The 20,867-nt window shown below is 37.9% G+C and overlaps 1 protein-coding gene across 1 annotated transcript in view; it reads right to left on the bottom strand.

Annotated features, from left to right (window-relative positions):
• The window catches only part of EYS (eyes shut homolog), an 874,211-nt gene that overhangs the window by 577,133 nt on the left and 276,211 nt on the right, over positions 1–20,867 (bottom strand). Inside the window, exons 19-21 of the mRNA XM_054197017.1 lie at positions 14,828–14,839; positions 5,076–5,273; positions 2,511–2,632 (exon numbers count right to left, since the gene is read on the bottom strand). Coding sequence (XP_054052992.1) covers positions 2,511–2,632; positions 5,076–5,273; positions 14,828–14,839 — 332 coding nt within the window. The remainder of the gene's footprint in view (positions 1–2,510; positions 2,633–5,075; positions 5,274–14,827; positions 14,840–20,867) is intronic.

Raw genomic sequence — 20,867 nt, 5'->3', positions numbered from 1 at the left:
ATGAAAGTTATTTGAGAAACTTATATCAGAAATTTTAGTTGAAGTAAATATAGTATAGAGAAGAATAGAGAAGGAGGAAATATAAATATGGAATAGCAATGCATTATTATTTCTACAGCAAAATGAAACTACTAGCAATTCCCTATTTCTTGTGTTAAAAATATGCTCATACCAACTTTTCAATTTAGCAGAGCCCATTCTGTATTCATTTCCTCTTTTTTTGAGCACAAAATTATGTTACTATCAAAAATGCCAAAGAACAGTCTTCCAATGAAAAAAATACTGAATATTTTTTATCTCTGCATTAACTGACATCAAAATGAACACTTCAGTGTGAACGCTTACTGTAATGTTGACAACATAGGTGAACTATGTTGAGAAAGACATTGAGGTCTGAAAAAGATCAAATCGAAGGTCTAAAATGACACTTTGCCATTTAGTTTCTACAGCATTTATTTTCTGTAGTTAGTAACTGAATCTAATCCATAGGTTAGACTTTTTAATGTCAGGCTTTCTCTGAAACAGTGAGTCTGCACGGATCTCACTGATTTGCTGTGTCACAGCGCATTTAAAACAAAATGGCATAGGTCTGTGACAAAGAAGATGAGAAATGTATAGGTACTGCAGGAAAAAACCAAACACAAATCAATCAAGAAAACAAAAGCATGAAAGACATATGAAGAAAAATCTAAACTGTGTTAAAAATTGCAGTGAGCTACCATTCTTTGTCAGGTTTAATTTTTCCCAAATTAAAAAGTCCCCCTGGATCAATATTACGGCTCATTCAGTAAAGCTTAGCAGACATTCTGGGTGGAACGATATGTTTATTTATAAAAAACCCATAATTTTGTCCATTTCTGATATCTTATTTTTTGGGAAGGATGTTGCTTAAACTTTTGCATATAAAACTCCATTTCATCAGTCTCAGTTAAAGCATCAGCTGTAGTTAGGAAAAATAACTGGAATACCTACATATATAATACAAGCTCACGGAGAATAGGACAGTACCTGCCTTGTGAGCATAAAATTTATTTCTGGAATGCTCTCTAACTTGATTTTAAGATGGCATTATGTGTCCAGTATGAGAGCTTGAAATATTAATTACAGTCTACTGGTAAAAAAATATGCATTTCCAACAGCATTCAAAGACAAGAATAAAAGTGTCACAAGCTCTGTGGTCTCCATACCAAGCATTTAATTTTGTCCAAGGTGTTTCCTGGTTCTTGAAGCATATTTACAAAAAAAATATATACAATACATAAAGTGTTTTAACTGTGAAAAGAAGAAATGGCTCTGGAAATCAGAGCAGAGAATTTGAGAAAATTCCCTTGAAGCATGTAACATCTGTTCAAGTTTATGAAGTAGTGGTAGCTGCAGGTTACCATGAGGATTTGCCAGAAAGAAGTGCAATTTCTTTATGCATGTACTAAAAAAACCCACAAAACAAAACACCAAACCAAAAAGACAAAACAACAAAAAAGCCAACCAAACAAAACCCCTCAGACCACTCAGACACTTCTGGGCTTCTGGGATGGGATTCAGCTGGAAATGTAGACACCTAAACATGGGTGTCTGCTTCAGTACTAATGCAGCCTAGCTGTACAGTCAGTGGTACCCACCGGGTTATTCAGTTCACCCAAAGTGGACATCTACAAGATGTGCAGCTGAATAACTCTCTGTGTTGTGCTGACTGTATCAGCAAGGACTCTAGCATCTTTGGTGGGCGCTTAGATGGTTAGCTCATATATAAACACCTGTATTTAGCCATTTAAAAATTAATGTGAACTCTACACCATGCTTTAACATTGTATTAGTTTAATATTCTCACAAACATGCTGGGAGAAAATAAAAAAAGGGAAAAAAAAGCCGACCTTCCATATTTTTTAACCACCCGCAATTTCTCTGCTAATCTGAATGTTTCTTAAGGACAATTTTCATACTGTATAGTCTTACTGCCCCTGTTGAGTATGTTGAAAACAAATTGGTTCCTGACAGATTCCTGGAGGGAGTGACACAGAACATGGGCCACCTCTGGTGCCAAACTTTACTCCTTCTCTCCCATGAAGGAATCAGTTGATAGAATGCTTTTATTTCTGAGAAGAAATAAGTTATTGTTTCAGGAACTAATATAGCTGAAGAATTTTGAAAATAAATGGTGAAGTACTTAAGGCATTTTGGGGGATATGATACTTTTTAAGCCCCTTTGTGGATAAATGAGTATTCCTGTCACTTATAATGAGGCCATAAACACACCCAGTTCTGCTCCTTTTGAATTCCCTAAATAACCCTGTTGACTCAATAACTGCTTTTAAATGATAAAAACATTTCTTTTTCCCATTGCCTATATCATTACAAATAAACAAAAAACCAGTGATTGTAAAGCACGATCATAAAACTCTTCACAGGTGTACGCATTAAGTGGTGGTTTAGAACTAGCAATAGTATTTTGCTTTAGATTGCAGGAAGAAAACTTAGCAATCATTTTGATTTAAAAAATATTCTCTACTAACCAGATGTAGATCAACACATGTAGAATTGTGTTCACAAGCGTTGATTATGCAGTCATCAATGTCCTGGTCACATTTCAGTCCTGCATATCCTGGGTTGCACAAACAATAGAAGCCATCGACAACTGTAACAGAGATAGTATTTAGATAGATCTAAAACACTAAGAGTGTTTTAGAATAACAGCTGAATGTAGTAAAATAAAGTAAGCTGTAGTTATGACTAGTATCTGGAAAAGATTTGGACTGGCTTTACCTAAAGGATGTGGACATGTTAAAAAATTGAAATAAATGAAATGCAATATCTCAAAACACCTTTTTAATATGAAAGCAGATTTCTTTACTGCATTTTACCTAAACAATTCAAATATTCTGATCTAAAAATTATAAATCAATGACTCATTATTAGCTTCTGAAAAAGTGATGGCCTCTTATAAGCTAACGAGTAATTTTCCATCACAAAACTGTACACAGAGTGCATAAGATTTTATCTTTCATATTGTGCCTAAAGGAGATGCAACAGTTAAATGTTGTTTGGTTTGCTGGCTTTTGTGGGTTTTTTTGGTAAGGGATGCCTTATGTTATACCATTATATTAAAGGAAAACTTGCTTGAGTTTTATTTGGCAGCTCAACCTGTGATGTATTTCTATGCTTCATTTTTAAACAAGCTAATAATAAGAATCTTCTCCCTTTTTCATCATTAATTTCATCATTAAAGAGGAATCTTTAGAGTGCTATGTCCATATAAGGAACTTGTGACAGCAATAATTGCACTTCTGGCAGGCCTGCGTTTATTCTAACCTCAAAGAGGTCCCTGGATTCTTCATTATTTCTGAGGTTTACCATGGAATCTATTCTGCCATTGTGTCTGTACACATAGCTGCTATTGCATTCATTAAATATTTTAAGTCCTTCAAAGTAGGAGCATTATTCAATTGCAGAGTCCTCAGGATTCTAACTTTCTACAGACAGTGCGCTTAGTGCAGAGGAACTGAGACGTCCACTGATACAACTGAAGTCCAGAAGCACCACAAAGACAAGCTCTCCCAAAAAATCTGTCACTTTGTGAGCATGAAGAACTTTACTGGAGCTCATCTAAATTCCAGTTCAAAAATATCTCTGAACCAATGTTGACTATATAGAAAACATCTGTAAACTTTTTAGGAAATAGCCGTTACTAGATAGAATATGAAGCCACTCACCTTATCCCCGTGTATGGAAAGATAGAATTCTTAGAGCTTATTGAAACTGGGTTTTGGTGGTTTTGTTGCCTTTTTTTTTTTTTTTTTAAAACTTGGAGCATTTTAGGCAGTGATATATTTAGGAATTTGGGGTAAGATCTCATCTGAAACTATTAAGTTGATTAGATCTTCTGCAAATTTGTGTAAAAATTTTGAATTTCAGGGAAATTCTCAAGTCATCATTCTCATTTTAAAAAGGATGTGGGGAAAAAGGAGAGAGATGTAGCAGAAGAAAAACATGGTTTCTCAGTGCTTAAAGCGTGGGACCTATAAGAAAAAGTTGAGTCAGACATCTTGCTTTGTATTAGTCCCTTCAGGGAAGGGTTAATAGTTAGAGGGCTGTTTAACAATAACTTCAAGGGCAGTTGCACAAACGACAGAACCGTATTCCTCTCAGTAGTGTTAGATGATATAATAAGGGACAATGGCCCTGAGTTACAATTTAGGAGATTCAGATGGGGTTGGGAGGCGAGGGAAACACTGCAAAAGTAGTGCATCAGCGGAAAAGGCTGTCACAAAGAGCTTGTGGAATTTCTGTCCATCCTTAGAGGCTGTCAAAACCCAGCCAGAAAAATCCCTGACCTGATCTAGCACTGTTGATAGTCCAGCTTCATGCGGGTTTGACTACATGACCTCCAGATATCATTCCGCTTTCCCGACAGCATTATAAGATTCTCTGAAAATTACCACTTTTACTTTTTTTTTGACTAAATGTAGTAAGTGTCTGATAGGTGGTAATAGCCCCATAAAACTTTCCCGTAAGTACTCCATACATAATGGGTGCTACTAAACTTAGCTTGCCAATCCAGACAGAATGTGGTAGAGTAATTCATGATCAAGTTGCTTCTAAAACCTTTAAGTATATCTGTCAGTGAAAGTGTAAGTTACGGGGTTATGTGACAGAAGGCACTTAATAGTAAACAAACACTCCGTTTTGCATCACTTTGATATTTAATGCAGTTTTTGTCCTTGTTAGAATTACGACATATACTGCCTAACTACTCCATGAGCTCCTTTTCAGCACCTGAATATTCTCTCATCAAATGCACAATGTAAGATGTGTTTGGCTAATTTAGGTATCAAAGGAGACAGCACAAATCTCATTAAAATTTCTCATTAGCTGCAATTCTGACCCTCTGAACACACAAACCCCAGTGCCAGGAGTTGAGGCATTTGGCAAAAATAATCCTCCTGGTACTGGCTGTAGAGCTTCAGACAAGCTAAATTTCAGTAAATTATCCACTGTTCTCCCCAGAGCAGCTCAGTAGCTACAGACGCTTCAACAGAAAGACTGCTCTACATTAAAGCGGGTAACCAGACTGAACTCACTGTCATAGCAGTATCCGTGGAGGCAAGGGTTAGAACTGCACTCATTGACATTGATCTCGCAACGTGGACCTGCAAAGCCCTTCACACACTGGCACTGGAATCCAAGGGGAAAAACGTCCAAATTTATTTCTTCTATGCACACAGCTCCGTTCTCACAGGGATTGCTGGCCTCACAGGCCCTAAACTCACAGTTCAAACCTGAAAAGGAAAATGGCAAAGCTGTCAGTGTTTAACTAATGAACATATCCCTGCAGCTGCTGCCTATTATGAGCTGTATTTTCTTTGTATCCCTGGTTAAAATGGAGTTGGAACATCTCAGAGGTATATACATGTGTATTACCATGCAGAAACATGTATTTGTTTTGTAGAATTACAAACAAAAAAAGACAATTTTATCTGTTCTGATTACATAATGACATTGCATTTTAAAATCATAATAGCTTTCTCAATATATTTTATAGTTATTCTGTTTACCTTATCCTCTAAAATGGCTCAGAAAGTGTATTTAAAAATAATTAATGAATTTTGTTTTGAAGCTTCCTGTTATTTCTTCCTGATATCTTGTTGTCACAGCTACCATATGAGCTGTTTATACATTAACCCATAAACCTGAACATGAATGAAATGTAAGTTAACTCATATAATTGTTCTGCATGCAATTCGTGACTACAAACAAATGGATTTTACTGAAATTATGTATGTATTTAATAACGATTGACTGCCTCCATCATTTATAAAAGTTCCGTATAATAGAAAATCCCACACAGTCCCTCTGCTCTTTCCTAACAAACACTCTAGTGTGTAACAGATTATATACGTTTATCTGGGCTAATCAAGGAACTGTGTGATGGTGATCTTGGGTTGCATATGCCATCATCTAAACCTTTAATTTGCAATAAATAGATCAAAAGGGATTAAAAGGCCCTTTAAAGTGAGTCTTAATTTGTTAGAACGTAAGCAAGACTGATTCATGTTTTCCAGTAGCGAAACTCCAAATGATGAGGGCAGACAGAACAGAGATCAAATGGGTCTGGGTTTGTAAAGCTGCCTCCCTTTTCCCTCAGTGTTGCTGAAGGCATGTCTGTTCTTTCAGGCTTAGTTTCAGACAGAGCTCAGTGGCTTTTGGGGCTGCAACAACCTGTGCATAAGCCCCTCTGAGTCCCTTTGAAGCCCATCTGCCTTTCTGTGCCTGCTGAGGCTGGGCTGTGTCTATGCTATGCTTTCTGGCGGAGCTGCCCAGGGTTTGCTGTACCCCAGGCCCTCTGCCCGCTTCCCTAGTGTCCTTGCCCCAGCTCTGATTGCCCAGCCATCCCTTCCTGGAGCAGCTTCTCCCTGCCCCAACAACCTCCCTCTTCCTTAGACAGGCTGTAACCTTAACCCAGTGATGGGCAATGTGACACTACAACATAAAGCACCTGGATAGTCATGTAAAAAAATTCAAATCCATACAGTTATGTTGTGGTGGGTTGACCTTGGCTGGCTGCCAGATACTCACGCAGCTGCTCTCTCACTCCCCCTCAACAAGGCAGGTGGAGAAAATAAGAGATAAAGATGGGGTACCACTTCCAATTACTGTCACAGGCAAAACAGGCTCGACTTGAAAAGTCATGGGGAACAGGAGAGGTGCCTGAGGACTGGAGGAAGGCTGACATCACTCCAATCTTCAAAAAAGGCAAGAAGAAGGACCCAGGGAACTACAGGCCGGTTAGTCTCACCTCTGTCCCTGGGAAGGTAATGGAGCGACTCATTCTGGATGTCGTCTCCAAACACATAGAGGAACAGGAAGTTATTGGAAGTGGTCAGCATGGATTTACCAAGGGCAAATCATGCCTGACCAATCTGATAGCTTTCTATGATGTTATAACGGGTTGGCTGGATGAGGGGAGAGCCGTAGATGTCATCTACCTTGACCTTAGCAAGGCTTTTGACACTGTCTCCCATAACATCCTCATTAGGAAGCTGAGGAAGTATGGGCTAGACGAGGTGACAGTGAGGTGGATCGAGAGCTGGCTGAGTGACAGAACTCAGAGGGTTGTGATCAGCGGCACAGAGTCCAGTTGGAGGCCTGTAACGAGTGGTGTCCCTCAGGGGTCAATACTTGGACCAATTTTGTTCAATATATTCATTAATGACCTGGATGAGGGGACAGAGTGTATCCTCAGCAAGTTTGCTGATGATACCAAGCTGGGAGGGGTGGCCGACACTCCAGAGGGCTGTGCTGCCATCCAGCGTGACCTGGACAGGCTGGAGAGCTGGGCAGAGAAGAACCTAATGAGGTTCAACAAAAGCAAGTGTAGGGTCCTGCACCTGGGAAGGAAGAATGCCAAACACCAGTATAGGTTAGGGGCAGACATGCTGGGAAGCAGCTCTGAGGAGAAGGACCTGGGGGTCCTGGTAGACAGCAAATTATCCATGAGCCGGCAGTGTGCCCTTGTCGCCAGGAAGGCCAATGGCATCCTGGGCTGCATAGGGAAGACTGTGGCCAGTAGGTCGAGGGAGGTCATTCTCCCCCTCTACTCTGCACTGGTGAGGCCACAACTGGAGTACTGTGTCCAGTTTTGGGCTCCCCAGTTCAAGAGGGACAGGGAACTACTGGAGCGAGTCCAGCGAAGGGCAACCAAGATGATTGTGGGACTGGAGCACCTCCCTTATGAGGAAAGGCTGAAAGAGCTGGGACTCTTTAGCCTGGAGAAGAGAAGGTTGAGGGGGGACCTGATTAATGTTTACAAGTATCTAAAGGGTGGGTTTAAGGAGGACGGAGCCAGGCTCTTGTCAATGGTTCCCAGCGACAGGACAAGGGGCAATGGGCACAAGCTAGAACATAGGAAGTTCCGTTCAAATACACGGAAAAACTTCTTTACAGTGAGGGTGACAGAGCACTGGAACAGGCTGCCCAGGGAGGTTGTGGAGTCCCCTTCTCTGGAGATTTTCAAGACCCGCCTGGATGCAGCCCTGAGGGATGTGCTTTAGGCAATCCTGCTCTAGCAGGGGAGTTGGACTAGATGATCTCTAGAGGTCCCTTCCAACTCTGAAGATTCCGTGATTCCGTGATTCCGTGACTTGAGGAAAACCGATCGAATTCATTGCCAGTTAAAAATAGAATAGGGTGGTGAGAAACAAACACAAAACACCTTCCTCCATCTCCCTCTTCTTCCCAGGCTCAACTTCACTCCTTCACTCCAGACTCCTCTACCCCTTCCCCACCCCTGAGCAGCGCAGGGGGATGGGGAATGGGGGTTGTGGTCAGTCCGTAACGTTTCCTCTCTGCCCCTCCTTCCTGCTCACACTTTTCCCCTGCTCCGGTGCTGGTTCCCCCACAGGCCACAGTTTCTGCCAGGAGTCTGCTCCACCATGGTGTTCTCCAGGCGCTGCGGGGGCATTTCTGCTCTGGTGCCTGGAGTACCTCCTCCTCCTCCTTCTCTCACCTCCGTGCTTGCAGGGTGGTTTCTCACGCTTTTTTCCTCATGATTCACTGACTGTGCAGCGTTTTGCCCTTTTTTATACACATTTTCCCCAAGGTGCCCCCATCGTGTCTGTGGGGCTCAGCCGTGCCCTGCGGTGAGTTGGTGGGAGAGGTCTGGAACCTGCTGGAACCACTGGAACAGGCTGCGTCCAGCTTGGGGCAGCCCCGTCCTCTCCTCACAGAGGCCTCCCTGCAGCACTCCCCACCAGGGCCTGGGCACAGGCACTCTCTCCACGAGAAGAGCCATGCTTGTGAGATGGATAACAGTACTGAGAATTTTCAATTTCTTTTCAGGCTCAAAATTTCAGACAGGAATTCCTGACAAAGCATCGACCAGTGTTACAGGTCACCTGTAGTATATGGCAGCTTTGAGTTTGTAGACCGGTTGCTAATTAACAGAACTGACAACTCATACAGGTTTTTTGGATATAATTTTGGGGAAACTGAATCAGTTAAGTGATTAGCTTATTCTGGAGGAATATATTGAATATTTATTGTGGTTTCAGAACAGCAAGACTTTAACTCTAGCATAGTGGTTGAGATCCAGCTACAGTGCTGTACAGAACTTTTGTATTTACAGAGATATGTTTTCGGATTTGGGGTCTGCTATAAAAGAGTGTGGTCAGGCGCACAGTTATTATACACTTAATATTGGCTGCAATCAGCTGAACCTGTTGTATCTCCTCCTCTGCTTGCACTGTCATTATAGACCAGATTTTGTTGGCCTATTCCACACTAACTGCCTTCCTTTGTTTTACAGTAACTGTTAGTCACATAGCGGCTCACTGGTGTGAACAGGCCTTCTTCATTAAAATGAAACACATAGATGAGCATGTTCCTTACTGTAGGTGAGCTGGTTCCTTAACAGTGTCGTGGTTTGGGCTGAGCTGGTCACTAAAGCAAATGACAGATGCTCTCTTTTACCTCTCTCCCCTTCAGAGAAGAAAAAGCATCTCCCTCAAACCAGGACAGAGTCACCTAAGGGATGAGTTCTTACGGCTTCTCATAGCAAAAGCAACAAGTAGGAATGAATTAAAGTAAAAAAAAAAAAAAAAAAAAAAAAAACAAAAAAACAAAACCCAACCACCCTCTGACTCCAGTTGTCATGCTGACAGAGGAGAAAAAGAAGGGCACAAGTTGTTCCCTGTCTTTATGTCACCAATAATCTCTCCGGTGCTGGGTGACCCTGCCATAGGCAGCCGACAGCCTCAGATCTGGAATTCATGAACTGCATAGAAAAAGCTGCCATATGGCACATTGAGATTTTGCCCTGAAGTTTTCATCTTTATATCACAACAGCTTGACATGGGTGACAATCCTGCTGATTCCTAAAGTGGAGTTCACACCCACGCTAATGAGCTTAACACATGGCTGACAGTCATAAATGGAACTGTGAGATGATCTAGTAATACAGTACTTGTTTTTCTGCTGTGTTGATGGAAGAACCTTTAAAGAGATTTGCCCATCCTCTTACATGGCAAGTGTTTGTGGGGGTAGGCATTTCTGTTAGATAAAGCAAAAGTCATGCCACACTGCATCAGTTTTCCCCTACTGTAGTATTTTTCTCGAATGCTAGACACCGCCACTTTTTAGATGAGAGAATAACACAATTTTGTCCACCATTGCTTCACTGTAGTGGTGCTGGTGAGGTTGTATGCGTGAGACTCAGACAGCTTACATGCCCCTCCGGATGAAACTGACTCTTCCTCGCCTGTTGACATGGCCCAATCCTTATTCCGTAAGTGACCCTCTGTAGGTGAAGAGAAAGTCTCCTACAAGTTGTCAGAAGTAATCATCTTCCGGCCTCCACTGTCGTAGAATCTTTGTCCCCCCATGCCTGAGCGTATCCTCTACCTGTCCTTACCCTCTCCTCCAGTCCAGCTCCTGTGGGTAACAGACTTTTGTCCCTTCAGGGTCTCTAAGAAAATACTCTTCATCTTCCATTTTGTCATCACTGACACTGTGTAGCCTGTTCATTCTCCTCAGCAACTTCCCCTGGCAGCATGGCAACTTGACCAGGATGCGTATGTGGCTGGTAAGGACCTCATGCACCTTCCTCCCATGCTGTACTGCAAGCAGGAGCCTGGGTTTAGATTCTTGCTTAAGGTAGCTCCCTAGAAGGGTGTGAGGTCCAAGTGAAGTTTGTACTGATTTGAAATTACGCTAAAAGTGTTCCCTGACCAAAAAAAAAAGACTCTTTGAGGGATTAGCAGAAAAATAAATAACTGCTTTTGTTCTATCTGTAGTAAAGCAAAACAGCACAAAGCAAAACGTATTTACATTATCCTGACACTTACAAAGAATGGTAAATTAAAATCTAGTCATAAAGTTGATGACCTGGGTTAACAATCCTATTTACCAAATGAGGCCAAAACATGTGGTATAGTATTAATTGCTAGTAGTATTCTAAACAGTTTTTTCAGTGCCCTCTTTCAAGCAACCTCCATCACTCTTTAATTAGAAATGCAACCTCTTTTTCCTACCACCCAGCTTTCCTGCCTATCACTGCATGGAAAATCTTTTTCTGCTACTGACAGAAATGGCAAAGATTTCATTCATATTCAAACTAGAAGACTGGGAAAACAAAAAGACAAGAAATTAATAAGACTGTCTCCCACCCACTCAGTCCCTTTCCCTGAATCAATTAATTTTTAACCATCAGTGTTGAGAATTAATAATTTAAAAGACCATTTCCTCACTCAGAGGATTACAGCTGTTTATATTATTTTAATACGATTCTGAAAATAATTTGTTATTAAATAATTGATTATTAATGCTAATCAATATAAGTAGAAAAAAAAAACAAGAAAAGAAAGTTGGCTGATTTAAAGAAGAATTTTTTTGAAAAATGCATATCCACACAAAGATTAAAGTTGGATAGTAATAGGCAATGGTGCTTACATGTTAGTATAATGCATGCACTGCTGCTGTTGCTCTTATATCCGCATTTTTACAAAGCTGTAAATGTATGATTAAAGGTATTTGGATAAATCAAGCAGCAAACAGATTATAGGTGAAAAAATGTTCATTAAAGTAGATTAATCAGAATACAGAATTCATGTCTTCTGCATTTTCTTTCATAAAATATTTGTTAGAGAAATTTTGTGAAAATATAGAAATATTAAATGCTTAACTGTAGATGATTAATTTGAATACATCTATTTTTTACTAAATATAGCGAGGTTTTCACTTGATCTGGTAAGTTTCTGAAATGGTCTGGTTGTTGACAGAAAGGAATGGTTTGCCAGGGAAACAGTTTATAAACCGTCTTCTCCCACCGACATATCAGGATTCTTAAAATGCCCATCGCAGAGTAAAAAGGTAATACTCATTAAACATAAAGCGGACAAAAAAGAGAAAGAAAGTATGCCCAACAGATCAAATGTGAAAGAATCGAACACAGAAGTTCATTAATGAATTAATAAGTTCAGCACATCTTTCCAACCATGCTTATTTCCATTAGACAAGTTTAACCTTTTTGCTTGTTTAATTCTTGGCTATATTTTATTGATTACAAGAATACATTGTCTTTACTTTGCTAGACAATTAAAGGCCTGTCTATCAGAATAAACATGAACAAACCCTCAAAGAATATGCACAAATGATTAAATTACACAGTCAGTTGAAGGACAATTTTCTTTTCAGTGGCACAATATATCGGATTAAATATTATACTTCTCTATATTTAGAAGCATATGCTCATAACATACACTATGCTTCTCTATTAGCATACAATATATATCAAATAATGAATAATTTATTTGGAAACTCCTCTTTGTGTGTTTAGGAATAAGAAGCATTTTGCATATTCAGAAATGTCTTTCTGCTAATATTAATCGGTTCTCTTTTCTGCTGTGTTTGCTTATAATTCTTCAACAGTTGAATCTCTAAATATCATAAATGAACAATGAAAATAGATATTTTTGCTGAAAAAGATTGTTCTGTTAAGGCTATTATTAAAAATCAAAAGCATAATTTATAAAAAAGACATAGAAAATAAATTACCTGATAAGTTTTCATTTCTTTATGTGAAATTATTTACATTTTTTTGTTTTATTTGCTTAGCATAAATCTGTACATTAAATGTTTTGATACATACTACAGAATTCTCTTATAATCAGAAATGGCATCTTTTCAATGTTGTTATTCTCTTTTGGAAAATAATTTAATAAAAACCCCATTTGCTACTAATATTTTAAGAAATTAAATCTGACAACAGCTTTCAAAGTCAGCATTTTGCAGTAAAAGTATGGACTGAATCAATGACAAAATATATCTGATTGCAAACTGCTGGCATGATTATGACAACACTGTGAAAATAAACTGTCTGTGGCTAGTACCAGAACAATAAGTGTGTCATTTGTGTGGCAATTTCCTAAATAATACCAAGTGTTCTGGTACTGGTGTTAAATATGCACTCATAAGGACAGGAAGCTCTCAAGACAGACCCAGTGCTGTCATTGCCAAGTGGTCCATGTGGGGGTTTGGACGAGAGGAGGAACCACCCAGGTAGGAGCGCCTACCCTTGGGCACCAGGCTGGGGCCAGAGGAACTAGTGACGCTGTGAAGTTATGAAGTGAGTGTCACAGTCCCGGCTCTAATGGCTGCTCCAACAGGAACTGTGATGCTGATCTGATCTTTGTATCTGATCTTTGGAAACTGGATAACTAAAAGATTTTTTTTATTTAATTTATTTTATTGGGATCCAGCTCCAGTAACCTTATGACACTGGTATCATTGGATTTCAGTAGCCTTGCTTAGAATCTATTCGCCGTTGTTATAAATTTTTTGAAACAATATATATCATAGAATAAAGTTAATAGCATTTTGCTTCACTGAAATGAGAAAATTACACCAGTTTTAAGGATGTCCGTAAGAAAAGAATAGGGAGAAAATCTACAACAGACTGATTTTATACGGCTGACATGAATACATGAAATTTTTCAAAAGATCACGTTAACTCAGGAATGTTTTTATTTAAATTTACATTGTTTAGTTTATATGCTCAGGTTCAGAATGTAAAGACTATTTTTTCAAAATGACACTACACTTATTTCATATATGAAGTAAAAGCCAATGACTCATGTGAATCTTCCACGATAAATATGTTTTCTTAGATGTTTTCTGTTTTTGTTTTTTTCCCGTTACCATCATAACATCACTGCAACAGCATTAAGTTTCAGTCTTTCAGTAACTCACCTTTTAACAACCAAGCTAAAATACACTTCTAACATTGAAGTGAATCACCACTGTTTTCCAAGGTAAATTAAGTAAATCGAACACCATTCAATAAAAGTAAAAATGTATTCAGTTATGGGAGATAATCTAGTGTCCAAAGGCACTATAAGGCTGTATAAAAACCAAAAAACCACCCCCCAAAATCCCTGCCCCCAATCTATATGCAACTTTCTGTTTTTCCAAAGACTGTTCTTTTGAAACTAGTGTATACAATAATTTTAATATAAAAAATTATTTTATCACTTCAGAGAAATCTGGTTTTGGTTTTCATCAACTTTATACAGCTCAATGGTGCCAATCCCCGAAGACTTTCATAAACTTATCATTAAATCCCAGGAATACTAATGAGCAGTTAGATGCCTAAAATTTGATGTCCTTGTAACTCTAAAGATTAAACGTCTTAATGCTAAATATGAAATTGTCTCTATTAAAAGTTCAAAATTGTCATTTTCTATAACTTTGAAAAGTTCAGATGTACCCCTAAGTTCACCACTGTTTTATGAACTGTCTGCTTAGCTTGATCTACTTTGTGGCATGAGAAAACAAAATACCTCTACAACTGAGATGATTAAATGCTAATAAATGTAAATAAAAAAGCAGAAGTACCCAGGAAGTGGATAGGAAGAAAAAAAAATACCTGCAGAAGCATGCATATATTGATATTGCTTGAAATTAAGCAAAGTATTACTTTAACTGCTTAAAAACATAGCAAGTCTTTTCTTTCAATTCAAATGTATAGCCAATCCGTTCTTTTTCTTGGAGTACAAATTCTACTTTCCATGAAAAGAATTGCTTTGTGATTCTATATCTAATCTGTGAAAAGGCATTTTCTGTGGAATCCATATTAATTGAAAATCTGTATGTTTGTTTGTTTGTTTTAAAGGAAGAATGTTTGAAAAGCAATACTTAGCACTTTTCAAGTAAAAAACATTTCCTTAATTGTGTATGATAATGCAGACCATGCAACAATGCTGGAACAAAGCATGAGATAGACCCACATCACAAACTTTAAAATGAAAATCACACAGAGATACATATTATTGCTCCATACCTGTATAAATTTCTGTAAAAAATAGACAAAGACAGAAGTTGGATATATTAAGTGCATTTTTTCTTTTAAAATATACAAGTTTATAAATAATAAACAATGAAGATATGTCTGTATCCACATCTGTGCATTCCACATTTCAACATACAAGCATGCTTCACTTTTTCTTAGAAAATAACAGAAGAACCCTACTAAGGAAAACAATTACCACAAATTTATTTCCTACTGAAATACATGGGAATGCTTTTCTTTTCATTCTTTTATCTTATCTTTGTTTACTACATCACAATTCAACTGTAATTACTAATATATGCAAAAAACTTACAGAGAGCTGGTGTCAAACTCAGTTTTTCTTTATGGCCTGTGGGTGTCATTTTCAGGTGTAGTAATGGCCACCTTTTGTTCAAGTGGCCAAATCCTTCTGTGTTTTGAGATCCTGTTTGACAGGTTTAGCCAGACATTATTTATTTCGTCTGATACCAGGATTATTATTTTATTGCTTTTATATATTTGTGTCTTGGCAGATGACCCTAAATAGGCCCGCCATGTAGAAAAATAAAGCTGTAATCATTTGTTTCACCAGCCAAATCCCTCCTCCCCGCCCCTGAAATTTGGTAAACTTTTATTTGAGCAACAGCAATGTCCTCATAATTTGTAGGGCAGCCAGGGAAAACATAACCATGTTTTAAGTCTTTGAAAAATTGTAGTTTGCACATACTTTCTGGAATATTAAGGGACAGATAAATACAGGTTCTCATTTGCAATGAATATACCTTGTATTATCTACATAACTTCAATCTCCTCCCTCTAACCAAGGGTCTTGTACACCATTCTCACAGAATGACTAATGAAATTCAAACCCCTTATCTGCTGTGGATGACTGGATTTACACATGCGGTATTCCCAAAGTACTCACGGCTGTAAAGGCTTAGAAAATTTTTCTTGTGGATCAAGATGTGTCCCAAGGTGCAAACTGAAAACAGAGCTGAAACTACAACACATACCTCACTGAATTTATATGGACAGAGTTAAGCAACCAGGGCTTTTAGAGATGCCTTTGGGTTCTCAGTGCTGTTCTGGAAGGCCATGGGTCTCCTACAGATCTTGTCGTATCTGCCAGACCCTTGTGGATACCTAATGTACCCAAGAGGGTCTAAGTTGACCCTAGAAATGGCCTAAGTGAATTACTTGCTCTCTGAATTGTTTGATTTTGGGGGCAGAAATACCTGAACTTATGTATCTAGATGGCAACTTTTAGCAACAATAGAAAAATCAGTAAAAATATGAGAAAAATATTCTAAAGTTGTTCTTCAGTGACTTCATATACGAACCAACAGCAAGTCCCAGTTCATACTGATTCCCATTTAGGCATTTCATAGCCTTTTAGACTACCCTTCCTTTTTATTGCTTGGAGGCAATGCATATTTTCTAGGTAATATACCACAAACGTGGCCGCTCTGCCTCTCTATCCACAAAAAGCTCCTATGTGATGCAAAGTGCCCTTCATAGCTCTATGCACCAGTTTAATTTTTCCCCTAAATAAAATTTTATTTGGCTGTTCAGTGTCAAGAGAGTGTCAAAACTAGATATAAACTGGTGTTGAACAGGAGATATTCTTTTATGGTCTAACACAGAGATATGCTAGAAAGAGCCACAGGTCTTGCAAAACTGCCTTTTTGCATGGGTCTTGGCACAGGAAAGACTGAAATTTAGCCTATGAGAACTGAAAAAGTAATTGCTCTATTATCTCTACTCTAGTTTTTTGCCTTCATGAACACTTACATTTCTTACTTATTATCTGTTTTGTAATTAGCTGTTCCCATAATAGAGTGTCCTATGCTGAAAACTCCATTATTACTCTTGCTTTTCAACAGACTTAAGCATTTTTTTTTCTGCTGAGTTGCCTTTCTCACTAGTTTCCTTTCTTTTGCAACATGTTTAATGGCCAATTACCATTTTTGCTTTAATCTTAATTGGAACACATTTGGAGACATGTGTCATTAAGGCTGCAACAAATAAGCAGACATTTCCTCAGAACCGAATTTGATTTTCCTCTACAATTACATACATTTGATTAAAAAGGTCATACCTATTAGCAACATCTAGACCAAACACATACAGTGCATTTTTTTTAAATGAGTCATGTAATATTTTGGATGGGGCTTTGAGCAACCTGGTCTAGAGAGAGGTCTCCCTGCCCATGGCAGGGGGGTTGGAACTAGATGATTTTTAAGGTCCCTTCTAACCCAAACCATTCTATGATAAAATTCTTCACTCTATGTATTAAAAACAAGTTACAAAACAGCTTTTCTTTTTTTAAATTAAAAAAAAATATATATATTCATGTCAACTCTTACAGGGCTATCCCATATAAAATATACAATCTCTACATGAAAGGGACAACTTAACGCTTTCTTCCTTCCTGCGCTTTCTTTGGGAACAGCAGAATACTGTCTCAGTCCATGGGTCACAGAAATGTTGGTAAAGTAGTTTGGTTCACCTTTTCCTTAAATACCAGTGTAGAAAATAAGGACAATTTGCAGTTCTGGTGTGGGAGTGCAAGATCTCTTCTTAGCTTTCAATCCCAATTAAGAATAAAGTACCCTTATAAGTCACGCTTTATTTTCTGTAAAAATAAGCTGGTCTAGAAATTGTAGTGGGATCATTCTCCTTTTGCATGCTAAGAACGCTGAAAAGCAGCATCCCTCATACAGGGACAATCTCACTTTGCTACACTCTCAGCAAGGACTGATGTCTAGTAGTTATGACTAATTTCATTGATGTGGCTGTGTGATACATAAATATGTTGTCACTTCAAAGCTGTCAACAGTAAACTTGCATTTATTACTACAGACTTGGCTGTTAGAAGAATATTTGAATATACCGCAAAGTTCTTATAAAACACCAAAACCACCAATGCATCTAAATATGGATGAAACAGCTAATGATTGGGGCGAAATACCTAGAGGTACCTGAAAGTAGATATGTAATACTAGAAAAACTCAAAAGTGTAAGAAAGACTCATCTACTATGTAGTGGGCCAGTTTTACTAAGAAACAGTAAAACAGCGTTTATCAGTAGAGCGTTTGAGCACATCTTCTACTAAGATATCTTTGAACAATTGACTGAACTGCAGACATTCCTCCTCTTCCCTTCATACCACTGAGGAAGAGCCAGATAAAATCTATAAACTGATGTGCTTCTCCAGCTGTAAGTTATATGAAGACTTAAAACCAAGGAAAGCAAATAAAACTGTAGCAATCCAAAAAGATAGTTCTAATTTTGCTGGCATGCATGGAGGAATATAATGGGTGTGTTTCAGCCTTATAACAAAATAAATAGCCTAAGACAAAAAATGCTAAATCATAATGGAGACCAGCAAGGGACTGAAAAATGTGTTAGGTTTGAAGTTTGGAAAAAAATTTTTTTCACTTCTTAGCATAAAAGAAGGCGGAGCCTTTCTTTCTTTCATTGAAAATTAAAGGGCATGTTGATTTCAGAACATGATCATTATCAACTTCAGCTTCTGATTATTCTCTGATATAAATATAGATAAAATATATATTTTATATATAGATAAAATATAACAATGGGGACTAAAAAATTTACTAATGGCACTGTTCTTGAACTGTGTGTGAATTTTTAATGGAACAAGACAGTATTTCCTGCTAGAGACATGGGAGCTTTCACTCTACCTTCCATGAAACTATTAGGACCCCTTAAATGAGACAGTCTCACAATATGTTTCTCACACACTCTGCTCTCTTCTGAAGCACTTAATACCAATTCTGCAATAACTGTCATTCTGTTATAGAAAGGCTACAATTGTGGAATCAATATCATAATAGAAAAGTTATTATTATAACTCTCCAGTTAGGATATTATAATGGAATCAAGCTCATAAGAGAGCTGAGAGGCCTGCTTAATACTGTAATAGATAAATTACTGCCAAAGACTATCAGTGATAATGTATTAGCCAGAAGTGTTGCTGAATATACTTCTCAGCTGTTTGTCTCCTGTCGCTAATGTTAAAATCTTTGATTTTTCCTGCCCCCAAATCAACTTTGCCTTCTTGCTCCCAGCTCCAATAGTTACTTTGCCAGTGGGGAATGCAACAGAAAACCAGCTGATCCCCTTTCTCTGTTTCTGAACAACGTCGGAATGTTCTCTGATAAAAAAATGTCCATTATACATGACTGTCAGTGTTGTATCTCCGATATGATAGAAAATGGGTGGAAGAGGGAAACATTTCTAAAATAGTAGCATATTTGCAGGGACTAATACATTAGAACCAAGCAGAAGCAGTTGTACCGGATAGGTACTTGGGTTAAATCTTGTATGAAAATGACGGTACACTGCAGTATGTGTAATTGGCAGCATGGTAAATAGCATTTCAACATTTAAGGATGAGATGTAATCGTAATTTGTACTATACAAGTCAGTGACACGACACTAGTGAAAGAAGACAGAAATGTAGAACTGGATTTTAAAAAGGGGACTGTCGTTTTGCGGTAATTAGAACATACTCAAAAGCATATGCAATACTGGTGGCATAGATAACTATTATAAATGGCAAATGCATATTTTATAAATCTAGATGCTATTATTTTTTTCCCCATTTTACCTCAGTTAAAACACATGCTCAGTGAGGCTCAGTAACTTCTAGGATTTCTGTGTGGGCTTACACTGGAATCTCTTCAGTAATAACATAATCTGGTATATATTTTTTTTTCTTTAATCAAATCTTGAGCTTCCTCCAAACTAAGGTCAAAAGAGTTATTATATAAAAGTATATGGACTTTGAAGTTCATTATTTTATACCTTATCAGGACTACAGGTAAAGCTCTGTGATTTTGGAAAATAGACATTCAATTTTCCCCTCCACAGGACAAGAAACTTGGCTGAAAGAGGATGAAAATACTTCAGTTATCATATTCAGTAATTGGAACATTATTAGAAGTCAATAAGGATGTTATTTCGTATCTGGAATTCTTATAAGTTTCTTCAGTTTTCTTTTGAATTATAGGTGGACTGCTGGTACCTTCAAGCTGTTCAGCTGAACATGTGTGAAAAGTCAAAGGTAGCAATTTCAGTGGCAATAATTCCAATGAAATACTAGAACATATGGAAAGACCAGTGATCTACACTAGCTCTGGGGAAATCCTCTGTCCGGGGAATACTGATGGAGAGGAGTGCATTAGTTTTGTCACTGTTAGGGTTACAGCAACAGCATCAGAAGACGTACTTCTCCAGTGCTCTCCATGCATTGACTTTACCATGGAAATTGGATTTTCTAAAAAGGTTTGTGCCCACAGGAAAAATAAGACATCATTCACAGATCAGGCTTGTGGAGTTAACTTGCACAGTCTGGGTGGTCAGACATTTAAAGAAAAATCCAGATATATACCACTGCCCAAGCATCATTGTTCTTAAAAGCTTTGGATATCTTCCAGTATTCTATTGAAGCCAATGGAATGAGTTAAAACATTCTGTCAAAGTAGACAACTACATGCTTTAAAAAAAAACAAACCACACACAAGAAAAATACAAGAAACTATGATTATACATAACACTTTAATAAAGTTCCTGATGACTTTTCGTATTCATACAGGACTAATGTAAAAGTTTTTTAAAATATAGTAGTACATATTCAGGATATCAAAAAGTTTGCAGCACATAAAAATAAGAAGCAGCTATTCTTGCTCTCTAAGTGAAATGGAAAGAAAGCAAAAATGTGAAGATTTTTCTGTTTTCTTTTTTAAAAGAAGAGGAAATAAAGGAGAAGAAAAAGGAAAATGGAAAAATCAAAACTTTCTGGTCGTAATCTTGCATAGTCTCCTTGTCAAAATAAACAGAATAGTCAAGGAAATAAGGACGAAAGAAAGATAAATATATGCAAACCAGTTTCTATAGATAGAATCCATTTCTAGCTTAATCTGACAGGCTACCTTTTGTATGAATGCACCTGAATGTCCAAATCATGCTCTGAATTCCTTAATTCTACATTCTGTGTAGTGGAGGTCTGCTGAACACATCCTGATCA

This window comes from Rissa tridactyla, chromosome 3, assembly GCF_028500815.1.
Source record: "Rissa tridactyla isolate bRisTri1 chromosome 3, bRisTri1.patW.cur.20221130, whole genome shotgun sequence".
In the NCBI taxonomy this organism is placed as follows: domain Eukaryota; kingdom Metazoa; phylum Chordata; class Aves; order Charadriiformes; family Laridae; genus Rissa; species Rissa tridactyla.
This window is presented reverse-complemented; position numbering and strand designations above follow the sequence as displayed.